Raw genomic sequence first — 26,062 nt, 5'->3', positions numbered from 1 at the left:
AGAGGGAGAAGCAGGCTAAATGGAGGGAGCCTGACGTGGGACTCAATCCCGGGACTCCAGGATCACATCCTGGGCCAAAGGCAGGCGTTAAACTGCTGAGCCACCCAGGGATCCCCCATATGTGGAATTTAAGAAACAAAAAAGAGACAAAAAGACTCTTAACTATAGAGAACTGATGGTTATCAGAGAGGAGGTGGATGGGGTGAAGGCAAGGGAAACAAAAATAAACTATTGGGACTACATCAAAATAAAAACTTCTGTACATCAAAGGCAACAATCAACAAAACCAAAAGACAATCCACTGAATGGGAGAAGATGTATGCAATGTAAATGTTATTTACATTTGCAATAAAGCATTAGTATCCAAAATACATAAAGGATATACACAACACCAAAACCCCCACATAATCCAGTTAAAAATGGGCAGAAGAAAGGAATGGATATTTCCCCAAAGACATGCAGATGGCCAACAGAAACATGAGAAAATTGGGGATGCCTGGGTGGTTGAGCGCCTGCCTCTGGCCCAGGGCGTGATCCTGGAGTCCCGGGATCGAGTCCCACATCGGGTTTCCTGCATGGAGCCTGCTTCTCTCTCTGCCTATGTCTCTGCCTCTCTCTCTCTCATGAATAAATAAATAAAATCTTAAAAAAAGATTTGAGAAAATGCTCAACCCTAATCATCAGGGAAATGCAAATTAAAACCATGATGAAATGTCACCTCATTCCGGTCAGAATGGCTAAAATCTGAAACACAAAAAACAAGTGTTGGTGATAATGTGGAGAAAAAGGAACCCTTGTGCCCTGTTGGTGGGAATGCAAACTGGTGCAGCCACTGTGGAAAATAAGGGGCTTCCTCAAAAAATTAAAAATAGAACTCTTCTATGATCCAGTAATCACACTACTGGCTATTTACCTGAAGAACACAATAACACTAAATCAAAGGGATACAGGTACCCCTATGTTTATTGCAGCATTATTTACAATAGCCAAATTATGGAGGTAGCCCAAGTGTCCATCAATTGATGAATGGATAAAGATGATGTGGTATATATACATAATGGAGTATCACTCAGCCATTAAAAAGAATCAAATCTTGCCATTTGCAACAACATGGATGATTCTAGAGTATAATGCTAAGTGAAATAAGTCAGTCAGAGGGGTACCTCGGTGGCTCAGTCAGTTAAGCATCTGACTCTTGGTTTCACCTTAAGTTGGGATCTTGAGGTTGTGGGATCAGGCCCGGTATTGGGCTCCATGCTGGGCACAGTCTGCTTGGAATTCTCTCTCTCTCTCTCTCCCTCCCTCTGCTCCTTCCCCCATTCTCTCGCTCTCAAATAAATAAACAAATAAATATTAAAAAAAAGCCAGAGAAAGACAAATATCATAGGATTTCACTCTATGTGGAATTTAAGAAACAAAACAAAGAAAAAAAGAGGTAAACGAGAAACAAACTCTTAACTATAAAGAACAAAGTGATGGTTACCAATGGGGAGGTGGGTGGGAGGATGGGTGAAATAGGTAAGGGGATTAATAGGGTACACCTATGTTGAGCACTGAGTAATGTACAGAATTGTTGAATCACTATATGGAACATTTAAGGAATTAACATCAATCCTTCTCAAACTTTTCTCAAAAAAAAAAAAAAATTAAGAAGAGGAAGCACTTCCTAATTCATTCCATGAGAGCAGCATTACACTGATACCAAAGCCAGGCAAAGACAGTACAAGAAAACCACAGCCACTATTGATTTTAAAATCTTCAAAAAATTACTAGCAAACTGAATCCAGCAGAATGTCGAGAATATACTATGACCAAGAAATATTTGTTTCTTAGATTGAAAGGATGGTTTTATATATATTAATGTATAACACATATTACATATGTAATATAATACATTAGTAGAATAAAGAAAAAACACATGATCTTCCCAATTGATACCGAAAAAGCATTTGACAAAATTCAACACCCTTTTATAACAAAAATAATAAACTAGAAATAGAACTTCCTTAACATGGCATGTATTATATTTAAAAATCCACAGCAAATATATTCAATGGTAAAAGACTCAAAGGTTTCCCTCTAGATCAGAAACAAGACAGAATGCTCACTTTTGTCATTTCTATTCAACATAGTACTTCCAGTATGGAAGTTGTACTCCCAGGAATTAGGCTAGAAAAAGAAGTAAAAGGCATCCAAATTGGAATGGAAGAAGTAAAATAATCTGTTTACAGATGACATGATCTCATACAGTTGACCCTGAACAACACAGGTTTGAACTGCATGGGTCTACTTATATGCAGAATTTTTTTTAAAGATTTTATTTATTTATTCATGAAAGACAGAGAGAGAGGTAGAGACACAGGCAGAAGGAGGAGAAGCAGGCTCCATGCAGGGAGCCTGATACGGGACTCGATCCTGGGACTCCAGGATCACGTCTTGTGCTGAAGGCAGATGCTCAACCACTGAGCCACCCAGGCATCCCAGAATTTTTTCAATAAATATAGTACAGTACTGTAAATGTATGTTCTCTTTCTTATGATTTTCTTAATATTTTTTCTTTAGCTTACTTTATTGTAGGAATACAATATATAATACAAATAACATACAAAATATGTTGTTTGTTTTTAATATTGTATGGCTTCTAGGCAACAATATTAAGTTTTGGGGGACTCAAAAGTTATATGCATATTTGTTTTAATTCCAGGATAGTTAATATACAGTATTACATTGGTTTCAGGTGTACAATATAGTGATTCAACAATTCCATACACCACCCAGTGCTCACCACCACAGGGCATTCCTTAATCCCCATCACTTGTTTCAGCCAAGTCCCCAACCACCTCCCCTCTGTAAACATGAGATTGTTCTCTATAGTTAAACCTAGTTTTTTGTTTTGTTTCTTAAATTCCACATGAGTGAAATCATATGGTGTCTTTCTCTGACTTATTTCACTTAGCATTTTATTTTCTAGCTCCTTCCATATTGTTGCAGATGGCAAGATTGCATTCTTTTTGTGACTAATATTCCATTGTATGTGTGTGTGTATATCACTTCTTTATCCATTCATGTATTTTTTTTTAATTTTTTTTTAAATTTTTATTTATTTATGATAGTCCCAGAGAGAGAGAGAGAGAGAGAGGCAGAGACATAGGCAGAGAAGCAGGCTCCACGCACCGGGAGCCCGACGTGGGATTGGATCCCGGGTCTCCAGGATCGCACCCTGGGCCAAAGGCAGGCGCCAAACCGCTGCGCCACCCAGGGATCCCCTCCATTCATGTATTGATGGACAATTAGGCTGCTAGCATATTTTGGCTATTGTAAATAATGCTGCAATAAACATAGAAGTACCTGTATCCCTTTGACTTAGTATTTTTTAATTCTTTGGGTAAATAGGCAATTGTACAATTACTGGATCACAGGGTATTTTCATTTTTAACTTTTTGAAGAATTCCTATACTGTCTTCCAGTGTCTACTCCAGTTTGCATTCCCACCAACAGGGCACAAATATTCCTTTTTCTCCACATCCTTCTCAAGACTTCTTATATGATTTTTTAAAAATTTATTTATTTATTCATGAGGGACACAAACAGAGAGGCAGAGACATAGGCTAGAGGGAGAAGCAGGCTCCCTGCAGGGAGCCCAATGCAAGGTTCGATCCTAGATCCAGGATCACACCCTCAGCTGAAGGCAGACGCTCAACTGCTGAGCCACCCAGGCATCCCTCTTATAAACAGCTTTGACTGCACAGGTGTCAATGCTCCCAACTCCTGCATTGTTCAAGTGTCAACTGTATGTAAAAACCCTAAACATTCCACAAAAAATTGGTAGAGGTAATAAAACAAATTTAGCAAAGTTGCAAGATACAAAATCAACATAAAAATCAGTTGCATTAAAAAAATCAGTTGCATTTATAAACTAGCACTGAACAATCCATAAAGGAAATTAAGAAAAAGATTCCACTTACAATAGCACCAAAAAGAATAAAATGCTTGGGCAGCCCCAGTGGCGCAGCGGTTTGGCGCCGCCTGCAGCCTGGGGTGTGATCCTGGAGACCCGGGATCGAGTCCCACGTCGGGCTCCCTGCGTGGAACCTGCTTCTCCCTCTGCCTGTGTCTCTGCCTCTCTCTCTCTCTCTGTGTGTGTCTATGGATAAATAAATAAAATCTTTTTTAAAAAAAAAAGAATAAAATGCTTAGGAACAGACCTAACCACCAAGGACATGAAAGACTTCTATGCTGAAAACTAAGACATTGCTGAAAGAAATTAAATATATAAATAAATGCAATGTGTTATGGTCTGAATGGTTGTCTCCCTCAAAATTCAACTTAATCTTAATCCCCTAAAGGTGGGATTAGTAGTAGGTGGGGCTTAAGGAGGTCTTTAGATCATAAGGGTGGAACCCTCATGAATGGGATTAGTGTCTTTATAAAAGAGGCTCCAGAGAGATCCCATGCCCTTTATGCCATGTGAGGGTACCACAAGAAGTCTGTGGCCCAAAAAAGGGCCTTACGTGACTATGCTGGTACCCTTATTTCATTGGACTTCTGGGCTCCAGAACTGTGAACAATAAATTTCTGCTGTTTATATGCTACTCAGTCTGGTATTTTCTTATAGCAACCCAAAAGGACTAAGAAAAATTGGTACCAAGAAGTGGGATTGCTTCTAAAACAACTAAAAATGTGGGAACAGCTTTGGAACTGGGTAGTGGGCAAGAGGTTGAACGTTTGGAGGTGCATGCTAGAAAAAGCCTACATTGGTTGTCATTAATGGATTGATAAGGATAATTCTTTTGACGGCTTAGGAGAAGAGCAGAGCTGTAGAGAAACTTTCAATCTTAGAGAATACTCAAGCAGTTGTGACCAGAGTAGTGGTAGAAATACGGATGGAAAAGGCCATTCTGATGTCTCTGACAGAGAAAAGGCAATGCTTAATATAAGGTGCCCAAAATTTGGCTGAATAATGTTCTAGTTTTTTGTGTAAGGTAGGACTGTGAGTGATGAATTGATATTTGGCTGAAGGAATTTCTAAGCAAAATGTTGAAGGAGTCGCTTGACTTCTCTTGGATGCTTATAATAAGATTTAAGAGAAATGATTTAAAGATGGGAATTATTTTTTTTAAATTGCAGAAAGTTGACATACACTATTATGTTTCAGGTGTACAGCATAGTGATTCAACAATCAGTGCATTACAAAATGCTCACAGGTGTGGTTACTCATTTTACAAAGTTATTACAATATTATTGACTATATTTCCTGCCCTGTACTTTTTTCCCTGTGAATTATAACTTAGTTTGTATTTCTTAATCCCATTCACCAATTTTGCCTCTCCTTTTTTTTTTTTTTTTTTAAGATTTATTTATTCATGAGAGACACAGAGAGAGAGGCAGAGACACAGGCAGAGGGAGAAGCAGGCTCCCTGCAGGGACCCCATGTGGGACTCAATCCCAGAACCCTAGGATCACATCCTGAGCCAAAGGCAGATGCTCAACCACTGAGCCACCTAGGTGTCCCTTGCCTCTCCTTTCAAGTTTGTTCTACATGTGTATCTACTTCTGTTTTTTTATTTGAAGATAATTAATATAGTGTTATATTTTTCAGAGTACACTTATCATGATGAGCACCAAGTAATGATTCAACAATTCCTAAATGTCGAATTCTTAATCAAAAGGGACGTAGAAATTTTAAAATTTGGAAAATTCTCAGCCTATCAGTATTGAAAGAAATAAGAAAGCTAATTTCTGGACAGAACACAAAGGGTGTGGCCAGATTTGAGAATATTGGTGTGAGACTATCAACTCACAGAAGCTAAGAAATATTCAAGACATGGGAGACTAAACAGAAGCCAGGACCTACCTATCCTCCAAAGCAATAAAAGTATGACTTCTAAGTTAGTTCAGAAATCTTCAAGGCTGGCCCTCCCATTGCAGTCTCAGAAAGGATTTGAAAGGAGAGACCTCTGACACCTGGCACCCTTTCACATAGCAGGCTCTGCTCCCCAAATTCTGGCACTTAGCACTTCGGCTGCCTCAGGTGTAGGGTAGGCCCCGACATCCCTTTCAGAGGGCACAAACAATAAATTTGGGTAGTGTCCCAACTGTGTCCCAAACTGTGACTATCTTCACCAGGTGTGACTATTTCCAAAGGATGGACCATCCAGGAGCCTGTGGTATGCAACCCAGAACGAGGTCTGCTTTGGGGTCAGCCAACAGCAGACAACACCCACTAAGGCAATGCCTAGTGCAGCCATCGGAGCAGGGCTACCTTCAAAACATGAAACCAGTAGAGACACTGGGGTGAGAGTCCACCTCTAGAGAGCCACAGACACTGGACTCCAACCTATGAGAGCTGGGGCAGAGTCACCCATTACTCCAGAATGCAGAACTCTGCCTCACTGTGCCTTAAGGTTTTGGACTTGCTAGGAACCTGTTACTCCTTTTTTTCTTTCCGATTTCTCCCTTTTGGATTGGGAGTGTTTATCCTATGCCTGTCCCTTCATTGTATTTTGGAAGCATATTGATTTCCCCAGGTTCACAGCTGGAGAGCCATTGCCTTAAGATGATCCACCTCGAGTCTCACCCATATCTGATTTAGAGGGGACTTTGGACTTATAAGATTCTGAAGTTGGAGACTCTGAAGTTGACTCTGGAATAGGTTAAGACTTTGGGGGCCTTTGGGATGGAATAAATATATTTTGCATATAAGGACACAAATTTTGGGTGGTCAGAGGCAGAATGTTATGGCCTGAAAGTTTGTGTCCCTCCAAGATTCATATATTGAAATCCTCCCAAGGGGCTTGAGAGGTGCTAATATCATGAGTGGCCCCTCATGAGTGGTATTAGTGCCTTTATAAAATGGGCTCCAGAGAGATCCCTTGCTACTTCCACCACATGAGAACATACCAAAGAGCTGGCAATGAACTAGGAAAAGGGCCCTCACCCTTTTGTGACTGTGCTAGTGCTTTGCTTTCAGACGTTCCAGCCTCCAGAACTGTACAGGTAATAAATTTCTGTTGTTTATTAGTTACCCAGTCTGATATACCCAGTCTGATATACCAGCCCAAATGGACTAAGACAGAAGGACATCCTGTGTTCATGGATTGGAGGATTTAATAGTAAGAAAACAACACTACCCAAAGCAATCAGCAAGCAGTACCCATTATTTCCAGACTTCAAAACTTACTACAAAGTGAAAGTAATCAAAATAGTATAGTAACTAGCATAAGGACAGACATACAGACAAATGGAATAGATAACCCAGAAATAAACTCTTACACTTATGGACAATTGACTTCCAACAAGAGTGCAAGGTCATTCATTTAATGGGGAAAGGGCAGTCTTTTTTGGGTCAAATGTTGCTGGGGATAAGATATCTATATGCAATAGAATGAAGTTGGGCCCTTACCTCACACACTATACAAAAATTTTTTTTTTTTTTTACACTATACAAAATTAACTCAATAAATAATAGTGAAAGGGAATAGAAGGAAAGGGAGAAGAAATGGGTAGGAAATATCAGAAAGGGAGACAGAACATGAAGACTCCTAACTCTGGAAAAAGAACTAGGGGTGGTGGAAGGGGAGGAGGGCGGGGGATGGGGGTGAATGAGTGACGGGCACTGAGGGGGGCACTTGACGGGATGAGCACTGGGTGTTATTCTGTATGTTGGCAAATTGAACACCAATAAAAAATAAATTTATTATTAAAAAAACAAAATTAACTCAAAATGGATCAAAGGCTTAAGAGCTAAAATCATAAAACTCATAGAATAAAACATAGAAGAAAATCTTTATGACACTGAATTTAGCAATGATTTCTTACATACATCACCAAAAGCACAGGCAGAAAAGAAAAAAAAAGATAACTGAACTTGATCAAAAATCTAAAACTTTTGTGCATCAAAGGACTGAGAAAAGACAACCCACGGAATGAAATATTTGTAAATCCTTGCATCTCTTACAGAATTAACATCTAGGATATATAAAGAACTCCTATAACTCAACAACACAATAAACGACCCAATTTAAAGATGGGCAAAAGACTTAGACACTTCTCCAAAGAAATTATACAAATGGCCAGTAAGCAAGATGTTTAACATTACTAGTCATTAGGGAAACGCAAATAAATAAAAATCACAATGAAACAGATATCACTGTACACTCACGAGGAGAACTACCACCAAAAAAAGTCAAACATAAAAGATGTTGATGAGGATATGGAAAATTGGAACCCTTATATTAGTCATTGCTGGTGGGAATGTAAAATGGTACAGCTACTATGGAAAGCAGTTTGGCATTTCCTCAAAAGATTAAACAGTTTTTTTTTTTTTTTTTTTTGGTTTGTTTTCTTGGTTTTTAAAAAAGATTTTACTTATATATTTGAGAAAGGGAGAGAGAGAGCACAAGTAAGAAGTAGCGAAGGGAGAAGCAGACTCTCTGCTGAGCAGGGAGCCTGACTGACATGGGGCTCATCCCAGGACTCTGGGATCATGACCTGAGTCAAAGGCAGCTGCTGCTTGACTAAGCTACCCAGGAGCCCCAAAAAATTAAAACATAAACATAGATTTGTATGATGCAGCAATCCTACTCCTAGGTATGTACTAAAAAGAACTGAAAATAGGGCATCAAAACAGGTACTTGTATACCAGTGTTCTTGTCAGCATTATTTAAAACAGCCAAAGGTAGAAACAATGCAAGTTCTACCAACAGATGAATGAGTAAACAAAATGCAGTTTATATGTAACTTGGGACTTTTACTCAGCCATAAAAAGGAATGAAATTGATACATGCTACAACGTGGATGAACATCTAAAAGTATGGTTAAGTGAAAGAAGCCAGACACAAAGGACACTGTATAATACCGCTTATACATGGTACCCAGAATAGGCAAATTCAGAGACAGAAAGCAGAATAGAGATTACCAGGGGTTGAAATTGAGAAATTGAGAGTTTAGAATAGTTTACATTTAGATTCATCTATATTGTTGTGGATATCAAGTTTATTCTGCTTCACTGCATACTATATTACATAGTGTGCATCATTTGTTTATATTCACCGTTTGATGGAAATTTGAGTTGTTCCCAGTTCTTGGCTAATATAAGTAAAGCTATAAATATTTGTGTGCAAGCCTTCCTATAGACACATGGTTTCATTTTTTGTGGGTAAATACTTAAGCATGGAATAGCTAGGTTATTTCAGTGTATGTTTAACTTTCTAAGAACTGCCAAACTGTTTTTCCAAAATCTTGTACTAGCTGAGAGTTCCAACTGGTCATCACCTACACTTGATATGGTGAGTCTTTTAAATTTTAGTCTAGTATATGTGTAATGGCATTTTGCTATGGCTTTAATTTGCATTTCTTTAGTGACTAATAATGTTGAACATTTTCATGTCTTTTTTGCCATTTGTATAACCTTCTTTGGTGAAGTGTCTCATCAAATCTTTTACCTTTTTATTGGATTGCTTTTCTTTCATGTTAAGAGAGTTCTTCATATATTCTGAATACTAGTCCTTTATCAAGCATGAAATATGCAAGTATTTTCTGTCTGTAGCTTGTTTTTCATTCAGTTTCTTGCAGTTTGTTTTACTGAGGACCCCAGTTCCTCACTTGATGGAGTAGGCTGTCAGCTCCTTACTACATAGGACTCTATAGGCAGCTTGCAACACAGTAGACTGCTGCACAGAGGCAAATGAGAGGAGTCAGAGAGATTGGCAAAACAAGTATTTTTCATGATACAATCTCCAGTGACATCTTACTGCTTTTGGTATATTCTATTCCTTAGAAGCAATTTACCAAGTCCAGCCTTTACTTAGGGGAAAAGGATTATACAAAACCTGCATGAAATCCAGGAGGCAGGGATCAGGAACCATTTCAGAAGCTGTATTCACAAGATATGCAGATGCTCATCATATACTATCTTTGTTTTCTGTACTTGAATTTTTTCTTAAAAGATTTTATTTATTAATGAGAGACAGACGGGGGGGTGGGAGGGGCAGACATAGGCAGAAAGAGAAACAGGCTCCATGCAGGGAGCCCGATGTGGGACTTGATCCCAGGACTCCAGGATCATGCCCTGGGCCAAAGGCAGATGCTCAAACGCTGAGCCACCCAGGTGTCCCAGTACTTGAATTCTTTTTATCTTTCTGGAATTGCTACCAGATGTTGTTATGTATACTATAATCCTCTTAATCTTTTCTATTTCTAAAAAAAAAAAAAAAAAAACTTTTCTATTTCTTTGCTTTCTAGTGAAATAGCTCCTCAATCTGATGTTCTCACTAATCAGTGGAATGTCGTCTACCATTTATCTCATGTGTTATTTCAACTATTGTATTTTTCACACTTAATAGTTGTATTTGACTTTTGTCCCATATTGCTAATATTTTCTCTAATATTTATCAAGCCATCTTTAAATTATTGGTCTTTTCAAGTATTTTTGCTTCAGACGGTATTCACTTTTTCTTCTGAGGCAGTTTCAGCCAACTATTCTGGCTTGTGGGTCCAAATTCTCCTGCGCATATGGGTTCCAAGTCTGGGAGGGTATACTGGAAAAATGTCAAAAACCAAAATATCAAGTGTTTTAAGAAGGGAACAGACAAATTGTGGGACAGTTACAGGAACCACAAGACCACATGTAATTGCTCCCATTCAGTAACATCCTATTAAACAACACTTTTCTCAGAGTCTTACCTTTAAACTAGTTTAGAAAGCAGCAGCTCTTGTAGGAAGCAGTCACCTAGATTACAACTCACTTTTGAAAAGGAAGGGTTAGAGAATGAGTGAAAGGCCTAGGGCAGGCAGGTCATTCCCCTCTAATTTCACCAACTCCTCCCTTATCAGGAATTTTACATTACCCTGGTATTACCCCTGTGGACACTTGTAGCTTTCTGTCCTGCGGCCTCCCTTTCTGTAAGGAAAACTGCTACCATGTGTGCAAGGCAAAAGTTGGCCCTTTTTCTGTAAAGGGCCAGATAGTAAATATTTTTGGCTTTTGGGGCAATAAGGTCTGTCACAACTACTCAAACTCCACCTATGCAGTGAGTTCCAATAAAGCTTAATTTAAAAACAGGTAGTAGGCTGCATTTGGTGGGAGGACAGTAGTTTGCTGTCATTCTCCCTAGCCAAAAGTGGGGTTTAGAGGAGGCAAAAGCAGAATGTAAACTACATTTCTTCATATATTATTTTATTGCCTCCACCAGTAGCCCCATCTTCAGATTGTAGCCACTCTCTCTGACAGTTGAAGAGTTTGACTCCCAAGAGGTTTCTTTTTATTTTTGTTTCGTTATTTTTTTGGATTTCAAGTTCCCTTTATAGTTCTAAGGAGGAAGGTAGGAAACTATGCTAATATATTACCTTGGCAGGAATAGAAAACCAAGTCAGTAATTGTTTTTGTTTGTGTTTTATTTATATATTTTTGGCAGCAAAATTGTTTATTAAAAAAAAACTGGGACTATGAACACACTTCACTGCTTTAGTTAAAGAACCCCAAGCCAAATAAAAGGACCAATATTAAAAAGTAGTAGAACTGATTACTGTTTTAAAGATACATAAAAAGAGTCAAACACTACAGTGTAGGAAGACAACCACCCCCGTGTCAGAAATCACAACTTCTTCCAAATAAAGAATATGACCCATCTGCCATATTGAATTGATATTTATTTTAGGACATGCCATGTCAAAATAAAACAAAGAGTCAACCCTTGCCTTTAACAATAATATTGTATTATAAAAGCACTTTACAACTCCATCCCATCTTTGAGTATAACTTACTGGTATGTGGGCTAATGATTATCTGAAAGCATTTCTCTATTCAGACCCATAATCCAAGTGCTCTCTGAATATTACAAGGTGACAATAAGTGGGAATTGGAGAAGGAAGAGGAAAGAGGGGAATAAGGTTCTCCCAGTTAAGGGCTTTGTTGCAATGAGGGGCTGAAGGAGTATGAATTATTTTTGTTGCCTTTTCATCTTTATACTGTGTTAAGTAATGCTTACAACGTAAATTCAGTAGGCTTTTCCTGAGCTGTAACTCAGAAATTTTCTTCCTGCAAACAATGTATTTACAAATGTATTTATTAACTTACACAGCAATCTCACAATAACTAGTAAAGATTAAAATGGTGCACTCCTAGTATATTTGTTTACAGTGTTTTAAGGGAAATATATATTGCCATGGTGATGAAGCTCTAAATAGATTAGACAAAACATCTAAAAACTGAAAGTTTTTTTAAAAAAGGCAAAGAAATAAATATCATCAAAGAAAAAAGATTAATTCTAGCTTAAATATAAAACTAAATCACTGGTTAATTAACCAAACTATACAGATCTAATAAAAAGCAAAACCAGACTAAAAGACCCAACATTAAAAAAAAATGCTAAAAAATAAGGCATAAATCTGCATAATATTGAGTTATTTCCATTCTCTCCTTTCCCTCTTGTATGTATGCTTTTCCATATCTGCCTCTAGGGGCTTGTAAGAAAACTTTCCATTTTCAATTTGACCTCCAATGTCCTGAGCAAAGTATTTGCTATTCTGTTGAGGATTCTTTTGTTGATAATCTTTTAGTATCATTGTTTCTACTGGTTATTGTAATTTTGATCAAGGTGCCAATTTTAAATTCTTCCACTGGTTCTTCTTAAAGGAATTTGATTTCTATAGTGCCTTGCCTGCATAGCATTTTTTGAAAAAAGAACAAAAACCCAAGAGAAATCTATTGCTTACAAAAGTTTTCTTCTTTTTTTTTTTAAACAATTACCTTATCTTGACAATTTTAAAATCCTGGGAGAAATAGTTCACTGGAAGAATTTGGTATTAAAAACATGTTCTGAAGCACTGTTATCCTTTTCTCCCAGAGACTAACATATGAAAGGGTCATTTGTTTTGGTCTGAAACACACTGTATGCTCACTTAACTTGTAAGTACTTAGTATGTTCATTAGGACTCATTTTGAAGATATATCAGAATCTTTGTCTTATTCAAGCACTGCCTACCATGATAGTTGAGTTTTGACCTCAAATAAAATCTAATTTATATCACTGCTCAAAAATAATTTTGGACATCTTGGCCCAAGGCCTAGAGCAGGTGGTATCACTCAATTTGAAGGATCCAATGGGCTTGGTCTGAGTGCTGCTGTGTCATACCTCATTTGTTTTGAGGGAGAGAGTAAGAATACGGAATGCAGTAAGGGAGAGGTGAGAAAAGCAGAGATCAAGTAGGTAGGCAAGTGCTGCTATGAACAACTGCTCCTTAACCAAACCACATAATGTTGAAATTTCCATCATTTTGAAGTACATTATCATAACATTGAAAAAGAAGAAAAGTTGAGAAAATGTATCTAATTTTTAAAGTTATCACTGGAATATGTTGGAATCATTTGGCTTTTTGTAAAATATAAACAATGAAGACACTGACTTTTTGTGCTTGTGAAGCTAATAGATCATCTCCACGAGACAGGCAGCAATGATGAATTGCAATACATTATTACTGAAGGGAAAAGGTTCAAGCCAATATTCACACTGCAGTCAATGAAAGAGTAAGGGGGCCAAAGCAGTGAGCTTCTGGAGAAAAGTTAAAGATGCCATTGGGGATTAGCAGGAGCAGCCTCCTTCACTGACCGGTTGCTCTTGAGGCTTTTCCAGTTTTATGTCAATCACTGAAACAAAAGTTAAGGAGCTATAATGGGAAAGTACAATTCCAATTCTGCTGAATACTGACATCTCTTGCAAGCTCCTTCCATTTCCATTCCTATTGGCTTCAGAACATTATTTCCTATACAGTTAGTTCACTACATTAGGTGCTCAAATGGAATAAACTTGCTTATAACTAACTACTACATGCAACAAGGGTCAGAATAAGGTTAAGCCCTATTCATGAGGATCGGTTTTAAGGAAATTAGCCAAGCCAGAAACCATGTAAAGATGATATTCCTTATGGGATTATCTATAATAAAAATCTGAAAATAGCCTACAAAAGAGTTCTAGCAACAGAAAGAGAATAAATGATGTGACTTCAACTCTGTAGAACAAATCCTATTAAAATAATAAAGGCTTAGAAAATGCTAAAACATTTAGCAGTGAGAAAAGCTGAACACAAAGTACTATGAATCCTATGGCTTAATAAAAATGCATATGGAAAAACACTCTAGGTAAATATGAAACAATTAAAATATTAAAATTAAAAATCTTTTAAAATAATATGTCCTGTTTCTGAAAGCAGAGGCCATAATAAAACTCCAGATGAAGTTATTTCCTGCTTGTGCCAAACAGAAAGCTCAAATGTCAGGAAAAAGCAAAGGAGGAAAATATGATGTATATATAGGGAAAAAGCCAAGCCAATGGGACTCAAAATTAAGAGGCAAAAGGTTGGGATTCTAAGTTTACTGTTCATTAAAAATCAAGCAATTAAACAAACACAAACCCGCTCATTGATTAACTGCAGTGAACAGCAGGCTTCAAAAGGTACACCTGAACCACCAGATCTCATTTACCATAAAAACCATGGGGCTTCTATGCTCCTAAGCCCTGAATTCCTGGCCGTAAAAGGTAATAGCATAATATTCCTTAGCCAACCACGTGGAGCTCTAAAGACTAGTTAACAATAAAATTTTCTGATGAAACAAAAAGGATACTGTCTTCTCTGCTTCTGTCCTGTGTGCTTTCCATTCCAGGCAAAGCTGCTGCAACACGTCGGAAGAGCTGTGGAAAAAGAAATGTGATAATTGGAAGGGAAAATATAGCAAATGGTATCAAGTGAAAGTGGATGATCAGTGGATAGTGAGTTAAAAGATATGGCCTCTGTGTTAGACCTTAGCATAATGAAAGCATATTGAAATGTCTATTTATTGTATAAATGAGCACTATATGCTGTATGCCATATATGCCACATGTAAAGATATGATCCTTACTTTTCAACTGATGAGATCAGACATGAACAGCTAAGAAGTAAGCAGCAAAAATGTCATTTGACTTATAAAAACAAAGTACTATAACAACTCAGAGTAAGGACAGAAAATTGATTGCTTATTTAGGAAAACTATATAGTGGCATTCCTATCTTTTATAAACAGTTTTTTAAGGTCAGTGAGTATATGGTAAAAATCAGTCTAGTCAAAATTACCCTGGATAATTCCTTAGGAAAGCACTATGTTAGAGACCAACACACCACCTCTCAAATCCAAAGCAGATGGCTTTTCCTCCATCTCTAGTGGAGCCAGTGGTTGGCTTGTGTCTGAGGTATGATTTATGAAAAATATCTTCAAAAGGAGAATCACACTAAGCCTGATGAGATGGTCACTTTGAGAGGTATGCAGGAACAGAAACTGACTGAAGGAACAACAGATTCATCCTCCTATTATGTATCCATTACTACACATATACGCACTGGGTAGAATGGTAGGTGAAACTGATTATTTCAATCATTTCTCTTTTTGGCAAGCAGTATAAATTCCTACAAGTTAAAAGCACACGTGATACAACTCCCTTGTACTAAATACCTGCTTGTTTGAGTCGGGACACAGAAATGAACAAGATGTAGTTTTTTAATTCAAGGAGCTCACAGTTTGGTAAGAGAGATAAATGCAAATAATTCTTTATGTTATAATGTGATAAGTGCTATCAACCAAGAAGTACAAAATGATATGAGAACACAGATATAAAGCCCTTCTCAGGACACAGGGGAAAATCTAGGTGGTGACTGACATTTTCAGTTGGGATTTAAAGGCAGTTTTCACTTGACTGAAAAACATGCTATGCAAAGCGCTCAGAACTTAAGTGCTCCACAAATGTTGCTGAGTTAAAATGAGAAGGGATAGAAACAAGAGAAAATCAGAGATGAAAGACTAGAATCCTACATCATCTGTTTAGGGAAAGGAATATAGAAAGGAAGCAAATTTTTATCTGTAGGCAATAGTCTGGTGGGGTATGATTAGGGAAGACCTGAGAAAAAGTCTAATTGTTTTGGTTCTATAAGGTTTAGGAGCATTTTAGAGATCAAAGTCATTAGCCTTAATATTCTTTTTCCCTTGCCCTCAAAATTACTGAAATCAGAAATGTGCTGACTATACACTATGGCTGTTAAAATTATCGAGAGCAAGACTGAATATCACTATTATAGAATGAATTTTCTAGAATGAACAATTTGGTATCATGCCACATTTGTTAGCTGCGAGACAATCAAATGCCTGAACAATGTTCAGAGAAAAGCACAAGGTATGTTCAAGAATGTTTAAGGTAGTCCAGACTGGCGGAGCACACAATATGTAGGATTAGAAGGGAACTTTGTCCTGTGGGCAAAGGCAGGCATTAAAAACAGCAGTTTGCATCAGGACTTTCATTAGTGATTCTAGTTCTTTTACTATGGCTACAAAGATCTACAAATCACATCTTGAAAGTACTTTAAAGGGCAGAATGAAAAAAAAAAAATGAAAAAAAAAATAAAGGGCAGAATGGCAAAAAGCTAAAAACTAAAAGGTGAAGTTCACAGTTTATATTCTGGGCAGGCCACTTAGGTGACAGGTCATCTTTCTGTTCCTCAGTTTTCTCATCTGTAAAACGGGCTTAAAATAATAGTATACTTAACTAAATTATTTTTTAATTTATTTTTTAAAAGATATTATTTATTTATTCATGACAGACACAGAGAGAAAGAGAGGCAGGGACACAGGCAGAGGGAGAAGCAGGCTCCATGCAGGGAGCCTGGCGTGGGATTCGATCCCTGGTCTCCAGGATCACATCCTGGGCTGAAAGTGGCTAAACCACTGGGCTGCCCAACTAACTAGATTATTGTGAAAATTAAGGGAAATCATTAGGTTAACTGCTTAAAACTGATTTGTTATATATAAACAGTAGCTCTATTTCTACTAGAGACTAGTCATAATTACTCATGGTCCTGGGGCTATTTTTCCAAATGTTATGAAATTCTGGAGTGAATTCTAGGACTAAAATAAAACACCAACAGGTGTAAAATTCTGCTCTAAGAAGCTATTTAAAACTAGTGGGAAAGATGTGGGGGTTGGGAAAGACCGCAAAGTATTAGGGCAGAACTGAAATGTTTTTATTTATGAATATCTAGAAATCTTCCCAAGATCTCCTAGTTTGCTTCTGATAGGAAATATTTATTTTAAAAACTGTTTAAATGTTCAAAATACACAATCTTTTCAGCTTCTAAGGATATCAAAGTTTATTACAGGCTAGCTTAAAAATGGAAAAATATATTTAATAAACATTAAAGTGTGTGTATATAGATGTATATATGCACATATATATATATGTATATTTTTTGTGGAGGAGGCATTGGGAAAATTTTTCTGTAAAAATGGAATAAAATGGTTTACAGGTTCTGACGCTTTAAAAAAAAGTACATAAGGGATGCCTGGGTGGCTCAGCAGTTGGGCATCTGCTTTGGCTCAGGGCATGATCCAGAAGTCCCAGGATCAGGTCCCACATCAGGCTCCCTGCATGGAGCCTGCTTCTCTCTCTGCCTATGTCTCTGCCTCTCTCTCTGTGTGTCTCTCATGAATGAATAAATAAAATTAAAAAAAAAAAAGTACATAATTAAAGAGGTCTTTCAGAGATGGTATTGTTATATTCTTACTTATCTACCTAGTTTCATAATATAACACAGTAGGGCATTCTGGGGGGCTCAGCGGTTTAGTGCCACCTTCAGCCCAGGGCGTGATCCCGGAGTCCCAGGATCAGGTCCCACGTCGGGCTCCCTGCATGGAGCCTGCTTCTCCCTCTGCCTGTGTCTCTGCCTCTCTCTCTCTCTCTGTGTCTCTCATGAATAAATAAATAAAATCTTTAAAAAAAAATACAACACAGTATTCAATGTGTTTTTAGAAAGAGTGTAAAATTCAAATCAAGAAACTACTACTAACTACCCCATTATGATAGCTTTGTGACCTCGAGGATATTTCCCTAATCTAACTTAGATTCTTTCTAAAGAAAAGAATGGGCTAGAGTTGTCCAGTTCGACTTATTTTTACTTTTGAAATTAGAAATATTTTAGGAGGGATCCCTGGGTGGCGCAGTGGTTTGGCGCCTGCCTTTGGCCCAGGGTGTGATCCTGGAGACCCGGGATCGAGTCCCACGTCGGGCTCCCGATGCATGGAGCCTGCTTCTCCTTCTGCCTGTGTCTCTGCCTCTCTCTCTCTCTCTCTCTCTCTCTCTCTCTGTGTGACTATCATAAAATAAAATAAAATAAAATATTTTAGGAAAATTTCCTTGAAAGGTTATGTCTCGTGAAGTCCTTCCCTCTATACCAGTGGTTCTCAATACCTGCCATGCATCATAATAACCCAGGAAACTAAAAACAAAACCAGATGCATGGGCCCCACCTGCATAGATAGATTTAACTAATTTGGGGTGGGGTGAGGCCCTTACTGGTTCATTAAAAGATCTCTGGATAATTCTAATGTGCAACCAGGGTTCAAGATCGATGATGCTGTAACACTAATTTGTAAGGAGTGTGAAGTAATCAAAAAGAAGCTAATGCTGAGTGATGAGGGAACAGAAGGCAAGCTGAGGATAAAGCAGGAACTGACACCCAGCAACCTCCTTGCCCCCAAAGCAGATGGGATATATGTGACTTTCCTCAGGCACTCCCGACTGCCCCAAAGCTAAGGAAAGGAAAAACAAAGAGTTAACATATAGAGATCACAATCCTGCAAGGCATGAGTCTCCCTCAGTTTACAAATGTCTTAGTAAATTATAATAAAAAAGCATTTTTATCAATAACTTAGCTTCCAGAAGGCAATGTAGATACAATTAAATGTCCTTAAAACTTAGCAGCCCATTGACAAAAACTTGAAGTAGGCAGAGTGTAATCTTCTTCCAGGAAGCTCCCAATTAACTTAATGTTAAAGCCTTCCTAAAAGGAAAAACAACCTTGATTTGACAATGGCAAGGCCTCCAATATCCTATGAGTCTTAACTATGAAAATCCCATTAAAACCTCCCTTGTCCTTAACTTCCCCATTTCCCAAGTGTATAATCAGCCATCTCTCAAACCAGGGTGCAGCAGCTCTTTCTGCCCAAGGGTCCTGTCTCTGTGCTTTAGTAAAACCACCATTTTGCACCAAAGGCATCTCAAGAATTCTTTCTTGGTTATCAGCTCCAGAATCACCCCATCAAACCTCATCTACATTCCAAAACTCCATCACTGAGTGCTTACTTTGTCAGAATCTTCATGTTTCCCATTTTAATCCTCACAGTAACTTGTGGGGAAGATATTAATATCTTCATTTTATAGAAGATTATTTACCATATACCAAATGAACAGCAGAGCTGATACTGCAAAGGTAGTATTTTTTTTCTCCTACCTTATACTTCTTAGTATAAATGGGAGGTTTTCTTTCTTTCTTTTTTTTTTTTTTAAATGGAAGGTTTCCTATGTGTGAAGAAATTGTTAGCTAACAATCCAGGGTAAGAGGTATTTGCCTTGTGAAATTATACATACAAATCACAGACATAAAAACTTTTCTATACATTTTCTAGAACTTAAAATTTTTATCTATAGTTTTAACCAGTGTATTTGAAAAGTTTGGTGTTCTCTCAAAATATTTCAATTAGAGGAAAGGAATCAATGTCACTAACCTAAACTCAATCCAGGACACCCTAAAATGAGCCAAGTAAAAGCCTTACAAAAACAATGTTCTAACCTTATAGAAATATGTATAAGACAGGAAGGCGGGCAGCCCTGGTGGCTTAGTGGTTTAGTGCCGCCTTTGGCCCAGGGCGTGATCCTGGAGACCAGGGATTGAGCCCCACGTCAGGCTCCCTGCATGGAGCCTGCTTCTCCCTCTGCCTGTGTCTCTGCCTCTCTCTCTCTCTGTGTCTTTAATAAATAAATAAAAAATCTAAATAAAAAAAAGGGGGGGGAGGCAAAGACTCTAGGGGATTAAGCTGTAATCATTAAAGGAAAAATCCATTTCTTAAATGCCAATGATACACTTAACAGAAGCTTCTGCTTTATTAGTAATCACAGATGATTAAGAATGGGGCCTCCCCTGATCATCCTATCTATATGTAATCTTATTCATTTCTTCAACAAATATGCCTCCTTGTGACATCACTGATTTTACATCTCAATCATTACTGTGGATCTTACTGTCTCTGTAGTACTGGCAAGGCATTTATCATGTATTACCTACCCTTTACTACATAATTTTCATGAGAATGTGATTCTTTTCAACTATATCATAAGCTTTTTAGAAATCAACAATCACATTTCACATAACTAAATTCTCCAAAAACTTACAATGGTCTTATATACCACAGGTAATTGACATGTGTGAATTAAGATACATGATTAAAACTATAAGATGAAGGGATGTCTGGGTGGCTCAGTGGTTGAACATCAGCCTTCAGCTCAGGGCGTGGTCCCAATGTCCCGGGATCCAGTCCCACATCAGACTCCTCGCAGGGAGCCTGCATCTCCCTCTGCCTATGTCTTTTCCTCTCTCTGAGTGTCTCTCATGAATAGATAAAATCTTTAACAACAAAAACAAAAAAAGTCCAAGATGAAGACTTGTTATGAGCCAAGAACTATGCAGACATGGGATATAATGGTATATTATGCTTAAAGTACATATGCTTCTCAGCCGGTATAACATAATTCACACACACACACACACACACACACGTATGCACAACCCCACTGTACGTATGCAAGCTTTCACTGATCTGTTAGCCCTGATGTACATCAGCTTTCATTAATTTTTCACAAAGTCCTCATTTTCTTTCAAACAAATCTTTTTCTTCTGACAAGTACTGATGATTTTGAAGTTAAAGATCAAGAAATGTTTCTGTTCTTTTCCTATTTGCCAGTGCTATAAAATTAGAAAACAGAGTAAGAAAGGTGACACCCACACATTTAATACTTCACTAAAAGAATGCATTAATTCTCAGATGAAGTCAGGTGAAGCCTTAAATAATTACCTTCTCATTACCATTTCCCTTCAGCAATTTAAACACCATACCACATTCACAAAAGAAAGCAGTATTACAGCATTTTAAAAACCAAAAAAATAAGGGTTAAAATACTTACCAAAGGCTATCTTTTTTAAAAAGATTTATTCATTTTAGAGAGAGAGAGAGAGCAGAGGAAGGGGCAGAGAGAGACAGGGAGAGAATACTCAAGCAGATTCATTCTCTGCTGAGTGTAGACCCCAACATGGAAGATCGATCTCATGACCCTGAGAGATCATGACCTGAGCTGAAATCAAGGGTTGGATGCTTAACTGACTAAGCCACTTAGGTACCTATATAGGCTACTTTTCTATGAAATACTGAATGGGATGAAAAATATTACTTAAATATCCTATATTAATAGGTATTACTTATTGTAGTTCTAGCCCTGATAGTATTTTTATTTAAAAAAAAATAGAATAACAATATTTTTAAAGATATAACCAGGGTTTTTTCTTTTCTTAAGATTTCATTTATTTATTCATGAGAGACACAGAGAGAAGGCAGAGACATAAGGGAGAGGGAGAAGCAGGCTGCTCACAGGGAGCCTGCTTCAGAACTCGATCCCAGAACTCTGGGATCATGCCCTGAGTCAAAGGCAGACACTCAACTGCTGAGCCACCCAGGAGTCCCAATAACCAGGTTTTTATGCCAGGTTAAAGGTCAGAGAGGTTACAGACAGACATTTTTATTTTTTATTTTTTTTAATTTTTTATTTTTTTTAATTTATGATAGTCACACACACAGAGAGAGAGAGAGAGAGAGAGGCAGAGACATAGGCAGAGGGAGAAGCAGGCTCCATGCACCGGGAGCCCGATGTGGGATTCGATCCCGGGTCTCCAGGATCGTGCCCTGGGCCAAAGGCAGGCGCCAAACCGCTGCGCCACCCAGGGATCCCCCGACAGACATTTTTAAAAAAGAAAAAGTAACAGTATTGGGCAGGAATAAATTTGTTTTATTTTAAGCAAACAATTTTAGGTATTAAGGCACAATCACTTGAACTATCGTCAGATATTAATGATGCATTAATAAACTCTCTCCTAAAATTGTTTAAAAAGTAAACAGAAGGCCACCCTGGGTGGCTCAGCGATTTAGCACTGCCTTCGGCCCAGGGTGTGGCCCAGGGTGTGATCGAGTCCCTGCATGGAGCCTGCTTCTCCCTCTGCCTCTTTCTTTCTCTGTGCCTTTCATGAATAAATAAACAAAATCTTAAAAAAACAAAACAAAACAAAACAAAACAAAAACACAAAGCAAACAGAACAATAATGTCCATTTTCAGCTTTTATTATGTGTATTATAATCCAGTATAATAAGCGAATAGGGGATAAGGACTCCAATTAGCAGATTAGCAGAAAGCTAGAAAACATCTCTGTGCATAGAAAATAGAGCTAGACTATACCTTTAGTAGTGATAAAACACATCTATACAAAAAGATTACTATGTAAGTTCTAGTGAAAGCACACGATTTTCTCAAATGAGTAAAATGCACAGTCATCAAAAGTATTGTGCTTTGCAAACATTATGGCTAAACAAACAATGCTTACTAAACAAGCATGTAAGACTGTGATTCACAATGTTTTCCAAGACAATGAACTGTGAAATTTACCTGGTAAATTTCTGAATATCAGCAGCATTTTTGAATTGTGACTGACCTATAACAAACTCTCAGAAGAAGTCTGAGATTATTTCTTCATTATAATTTGTTGATGTTACTTATTGAATATATAAATTAAAAAATCAATTTATTTTGATGCTAAGTAACATACAGAATTCAGAAAGAAATGGCCTTTCATGTTAAAAAAAAAAAAACCTCAGTATGTACATGCTAAGTAGTCTCAGTTGTTACATTTATAAGATGTTTTAAGTTTCAGCCCCCTATAAGTTTAATTTTTTAAAAGATCTGAGAGTGAGAGTGAGAGTGAGGAGTGCATGCAAGCAGGGGGTGGGGAGGGACGGGAGAGGGAGAGAGAATCTCTAGCAGACTCCTCACTGAGAGGAGCCCTATGACCTGAGCCAAAATCAAGAGTTGGTAGCTTAACCAACTGAGACACCCTGGCAACACTAACCCCCATAGGTTTACTATTACCTCCAATTTTGGTAATAGCAAACTGACTTATATAGGATTAACACTCTTGCAGATGGCTATTATTAACTCTGGACAAATTTAAAAAGCAATTATTTAGGGATGACTGGGTGGCTCAGTGGTTGAACATCTGTCTTCAGACCAGGGCATGATCCTGGAGTCCCAGGATCAAGTCCCACATCAGGCTCCCTGCATGGGGCCTGCTTCTCCCTCTGCCTGTGTCTCTGCCACTCTCATGAATAAATAAATAAAATCTTAAAAAAAAAAAAAAAAAAAAGCAATTATTTGAAGGCTCCCAAGAGCAACACAAAGCAGATACAAATTAGGGAGAATTCAACCTTGGGAAGAAGGGAATCCACACTTACTGAGTGAGATCCAGGTTTATATAGATTTTCTAAAACCCATTCCTAGCCTGTGCAATACGAGGTGGCCAGAACTCATGCAGAAAAATAGTTTTAAAGGTCTGCAGTGGGCAGCCCCGGTGGTCCAGTGGTTTGACACCATCTTCAGCCCAGAGTGTGATCCTAGAGACCTGGGATCGAGTCCCACATTGGGCTCCCTGTGTGGAGCCTGCTTCTCTCCCTCTGCCTGTGTCTCTGCCTCTCTGTCATGAATAAATAAATAAAGATCTTAAAAAAAAAAAAAAAAGGGTCTGCAGTGTCAGTGGATTGCTAGTGTGGCTGGATTGAGGAAGGAAACAACAGGAGCACCTGGGTGGCTCAGTGGTTGAGAATCTGCCTTTGGCTCAGATTGTGATCCTGGGGTCCTGGAATCTAGGCCCGCATGGGGCTCCCTACAGGGAGCCTGCTTCTCCCTCTGCCTATGTCTCTGCCTCTCTCTGTGTCTCTCATGAATGAATGAATGAATGAATGAATAAATAAATAAATAAATAAATAAATAAATAAATAAATAAATAAAATCTTAAAAAAAAAAAAAAGGAAATAACAAAAAGGAGGAAGCCAAGAGGAGGAACTCTAAAGTCTACACTTAAATATCCTGCAAATCTCAGTTGACTCTTCAATGGTACTTATGTAGGAGAGACTGCAAGGAGCCCATCTGAAAGCAACAGCTAGAAGGCTGGAAGAAACGAGCAGAGATTTCAGTTACTGCCTTCTCCAGAGGTACACTTTATTTTATTTTTTTCAGAGGTACACTTTAGAGTTTGAATCCTACCAAGACAGAAAAGCTTGATAAATACCTCAGGCTTTCGATCCACCAAAACAAAACATAACATCAAGACTCCACACAAGTTCAAGCTGATTAGCCAGTAATATAACAACTTGCCATAATAAAACTCAGCCTTTTGCAGAGAAAAATAACAGAAACCAGAGTCTTCGTGTGTTATATACAATGCTGAACATACAACCAAAAATGTCTAGACATGTGAAGAAACAGGAAAATTTAATCTAGAGGCAAGAGGAAAAATAGCCAATAGAAACAGACTCAGATATTGGATTAGTAGACAATAAGTTCTTTCTTTCTTTTTTTAAGATGTTATTTATTTATTTAAGAGAAAGAGCACAAGCAGGAGGAGAGGGAGAAGCAGGATCCCTGCTGAGCAGGAAGACTGATGTGGGGCTTGATGCTTAACCAACTGAGCCACCTAGGTGACCCTTTAGACAATAATTTCAAGGCAAGTATTATAAATATGTTCAAGAACTTTAAGGTAACAAAGCCACAATGATCAAACAGATGGGATACTCCAACAGAAAAATGGACACAAAGTAATAAAGGAAATATCTAGGAATGAGTATAATATCTGAAATTATAAATTCATTGGATGGACTTAATAGCAGTTTGGATATGGGAGAAAAGGACTGGTGAACCTGAAGACATATCAATATTATCTAATCTTAAAAAGCATTTAAAAAGGATTAAACATGGGCAATGCTTCAGTGACCAGTAGGACAACATTGAGCCATTTAACAGATGTGTCACTGGAATTCTAGAAGAAGAGGAAAGAAGAAAATGAGGGAAGAAAAATACTTTAATATGACACACTACATATAGAGAACATACAAATTAGAGTTCACTTCTCATTAGAAACAATGGAAGCCAGAAGACAATGAAATAGCATCTTTAAAATATTGGAAGAAAAATATCTGTCAGCCTGATATTCAATAACTAACAAAAACCTTCTTCAAAATTATTCTTCGAAGAGCCTTTTGGGCTAATTGAAAGCTAGGCAAATTTATTACTGAGACCTCAATGGGAAACAGTAAAGAAAGTTATTTAGGCTAAAGGGAAATATAGCAGATGAAAAATTCATATCTATAAGAAGAAATGGAGAGCAATGGGAATTGTAAATATACAGGTAAATAGAAAAAGCTGTCCTTTCTTCTCTTAATTACTATTTAAAGCAAAAATTAAAACATCTCTTATGGGGCTCATAATGTATGTAAGCATAAAATGTGTGACACTAATAACACAAAGGAAGAATGTATAGGTGTATAGGTACAAAGGAGAAAATGATATATTAACTCTAGTTCAATCCCTCGAGCAATTACTAAAAAGGTTATGAAAGTTCTAGCTAAAAATACAAAGAGGAGTTAAAATACAACGTAAAAACATTTGATTAAATTAAAATGGCAGGCAAGGGAACCCTGGGTGGCGCAGCGGTTTAGCGCCTGCCTTTGGCCCAGGGCGCGATCCTGGAGACCCGGGATCGAGTCCCACGTCAGGCTCCCGGTGCATGGAGCCTGCTTCTCCCTCTGCCTATGTCTCTGCCTCTCTCTCTCTCTCTCTCTCTCTGTGACTATCATAAATAAATAAATAAATAAAAAAATTAAAATGGCAGGCAAGCAGATAACAAAGAATAAATGACAGACATGTACCCAACTACATTAATTATTACATTATATCTAAATAAACCAAACACTGTGATTAAAAAGCAGAGATTTTCAGACTTGATTGTTTTTTTTTTTCAGACTTGATTTTAAAAAACAGTGAAATCCAACTATATGCCATCTAACAGTGACCTACTTTACAAGGAAAAAGATATATCAATCAAACAAAAAGAGAACT

General features: G+C 37.7%; 1 protein-coding gene across 6 annotated transcripts in view; it reads right to left on the bottom strand.

Moving 5' to 3' along the window:
* Positions 1-11,629: 11,629 nt before the first annotated feature.
* The window catches only part of RAB6A (RAB6A, member RAS oncogene family), a 105,108-nt gene continuing 90,675 nt past the window's right edge, over positions 11,630-26,062 (bottom strand). For all 6 annotated transcript variants that reach the window (XM_025459062.3, XM_025459065.3, XM_025459066.3 and 3 more), the window contains 2 exons: positions 14,621-14,687; positions 11,630-13,645 (listed from right to left, as the gene is read on the bottom strand). In XM_025459062.3, the coding sequence (XP_025314847.1) occupies positions 13,581-13,645; positions 14,621-14,687 (132 nt within the window). In that variant the 3' untranslated portion in view covers positions 11,630-13,580. The remainder of the gene's footprint in view (positions 13,646-14,620; positions 14,688-26,062) is intronic.

Source organism: Canis lupus, chromosome 21 (genome assembly GCF_003254725.2).
Source record: "Canis lupus dingo isolate Sandy chromosome 21, ASM325472v2, whole genome shotgun sequence".
In the NCBI taxonomy this organism is placed as follows: domain Eukaryota; kingdom Metazoa; phylum Chordata; class Mammalia; order Carnivora; family Canidae; genus Canis; species Canis lupus.
Note: the sequence above shows the minus strand (reverse complement) of the source record. Positions and strands in the feature narration are given on the sequence as shown.